The following is a 2825-nucleotide window of genomic DNA, read 5'->3' on the forward strand; positions in this document are numbered from 1 at the left end:
CGCGCCCACGCCCAGACCCTCCAGGCCCAAGTCATCGGCGCCGCCATTACTGACGCCCTGGCAGCTTCCGCTCCCCCCAAACTCGAGAAGCTGCGCCTCTGGGGCGACGACGACTTCCAGGTAGCTGCCCAGCCGCCCTACATGCAGAACCTGGTGACCCTCGAGCTCAACTCGTTCCGCTTCGGCGCCGCCGGCCTGTCCCGCCTCCGCGGCAAGCGCATGCCGCGGCTTCGCAGCCTCGCGCTCAGCTCCTGCGCGCTCGGGGACGCCGACGCGGCGCACCTCGCGTCGCTGGGGCTGCCCAGCCTGCGGCGGCTCGACCTGTGCTACAACGAGTTGACCGATGGCGCTGTCTCTGCCCTGGCGGGGGCCCCCTGGATCTCCGCACTCACGCGGCTGAAGCTCTCCGAAAACGAGGGCGTCGGCGACGCCGGCGCCGCCGCGCTCGCGGCCGCGCCGCTGCGGGGGCTGCGGGCGCTGCGGATCGGGGGCGAGGGGACGCGGCTGACGGACGCCGGCGTGGCCGCGCTGGCCGGGGCGGCGTGGTTGACCGGTTTGACCGAGCTCAAGCTCTCGGCCTGCTACGACCGCGCGGATTACCTCGGATCCGACCGTCGCGCCTGGGCGGCGCTCGCCGCCGCGCCGCTCAACGCGCTGCGCGTGCTGGGCCTCAAGTTCGTGCGCCTGCAGCCCGACGCGGCCGCCGCGCTCGGCGCGGCGCCGTGGCTGCAAGGGCTGCGGTCGCTGACGGTCGAGAGGGGCTCCTTCCTCGCGATAGTGGAGGCCGCGCCGCACAGCTGCCGCGGCCTGCTGAAGCGCGCGGGTGTTACTTTCTCTGTCGCCTACAACATGGCGCTCCCCGTGCCGTCGGAAGACGAGGGGTCGTCCAGGCCCAGCGACGACGCCGGGGACGAGGGGCGCGAGGCGCTGGCGGACAACGAGGGCAGCGCGGCGGGCGACGGTTTCAACTGCCGCTCGGACGGCGGCGGCTGCGGCGGCGGGGACGATGAGGGGAACGGCGAGGCGGAGGACTGAGGGGCGGCGCGCGGAGGGGGTTTAGGCGTAGACGGCGGCGGCGGCGCGGACGCGCCCCTCACCCCCTTACATCCCCGAAGCTGCCGCTGTTGGGTCCGTGATTGTGCGTGCGAGGGTGCTGGCTTGCTGCATCCTCGTGTTGGCGTTGGACGAGCTTTTGTTGCCGCGCTTCACTGGCGTGCTCCCGGGCTGTCTTCGCGCTCGATTGTGCGCAGTTGCGGCCGTCACTGTTGCGGCTGCTCACACGCCAACCCAACCAACTACGCCTTGAAGGCAGCCAGCCTGGCCCACTTTGACCAAAGTGCATGAAAACACATCATATGAGAGTGTACACTTGATCCTCGGTTCGCGCCGGGGCAGGCAATGTTCGTTCGCACGTTTGCGTGGCTGCCTTGGCCGCCCCAGCGCCGAGCGCAGCAGCCTGCCGGCACTGTGTATCGGATCCTTCCTCACCAGCACTCAACCCCTGGTCAATGCACAGCAAACAAAGCACTGAAACACGCGTGTTGTGCGGGGCGCCGCCGCGCCCACCGCAGGGTAGTTTTTTTTCACCGTTTGCTGTTGCTGCCATGTATCTACCTGCACGCCATTTCAAGCGCCCCAGCGCCCGTATTGCGCTCCCCGACAACGCCCTGTCAACAGGCAGTAAGGAGCGTGGAGAATGTGGTGCGGCAAGTTGAGTTGGTGCTTCTGTGCCCGCCGCGCCCCCCTGTTTGCTTGGGAACTGCATGCACCCATTTTGATGCTTTGCCTGACAAACACCTGTTGAAATCAAGTCTGGGGAGGATGTAATTGAGACCCCTACCTGGTGTATATATAGCATGCAGGAGGTCAGGGGCGCTTGTCAAAGGATAGGCACAATCAGGGCCAATTTGGCGACCGCGCTGTCTAAAAACATGCATTTGCTTTTCTTGGCTAGCTTGTGTGCAGTGCAATCAGCACGCGCACGTGCACACGCACGCACGCACGCACACGCACGCACACGCGCGCGCGCGCACACACACACACACACACACACACACACACACACGCGCACACACACACACACACACACACACACACACACACACACACACACACACCTCCGCCCCCACCGCACTCACCCCCAACCCCAGTGCCCGCAGTGAGACTGTTGAGACTAAGAGCATCTTCAGCCGCCTGCTGGCCAGGAGGTGACAGGGGGGGAGATGGAGGGGTGGAGGGGTGGTGTGTGTGTGTGTGTGTGTGTGTGTGTGTTTGGGGGAGGGGGGGCGGGGAGGAGGTGCAGCCGTGGTGCGCCATTGCGCTTGCATGCTGGAGCGCCATCAACTCCCACCATCGCCCCTTTCCACACGCATCACACACACACACATAACGCGCGCACGCCGGCGTGTGTACGCACGCACACACTGTGTGCATGGCGTGCACACTCGGTGGCACCACCCGCCATCGCCCTCACTATCCAAACGCGAACCCTAAAGTATCACAACCCTGAACCCTGAATCCTGGACCCTGAACCCTGGACCTGAACCCCCCCCAGGCGGTGTGTGGTGCTGCTCAACGGGTTTTACGAGTGGAAGGCCGACTCCGGGGGCAAGAAGCAGGTGGGCCCCGGGGGCAGGGCGGGGGGGCGGTGGGGGCCGTTCCAGCGCCCCGGCAGAGAGGCAGGTGGGCAGAGGAGGGGGCGGGGGCGGTCGGTGGCCGGAAAAGGGCCTGTCAAGGCAGGGAGCCCGCGGGGCGGCCCCCGAGCATGATGGTGTGCCCTTGCGTAGTCCCTGCCGCAATCGCGCGTGCTGAAGAGCCGCCCGCGC

General features: G+C 66.9%; 1 protein-coding gene across 1 annotated transcript; it reads left to right on the forward strand.

Annotated features, from left to right (window-relative positions):
- Nucleotides 1–141: 141 nt before the first annotated feature.
- On the forward strand, nt 142–1035 carry MNEG_10309 (hypothetical protein; the record flags this gene model as incomplete). Its single annotated transcript, XM_014041217.1, has 1 exon — nt 142–1035. One exon carries the CDS (start codon nt 142–144, stop codon nt 1033–1035), a length of 894 nt encoding a protein of 297 aa, XP_013896671.1.
- Between the last annotated feature and the right edge of the window lie 1790 nt (nt 1036–2825).

This window comes from Monoraphidium neglectum, assembly GCF_000611645.1.
Source record: "Monoraphidium neglectum strain SAG 48.87 unplaced genomic scaffold scaffold02265, whole genome shotgun sequence".
Lineage (NCBI taxonomy): Eukaryota > Viridiplantae > Chlorophyta > Chlorophyceae > Sphaeropleales > Selenastraceae > Monoraphidium > Monoraphidium neglectum.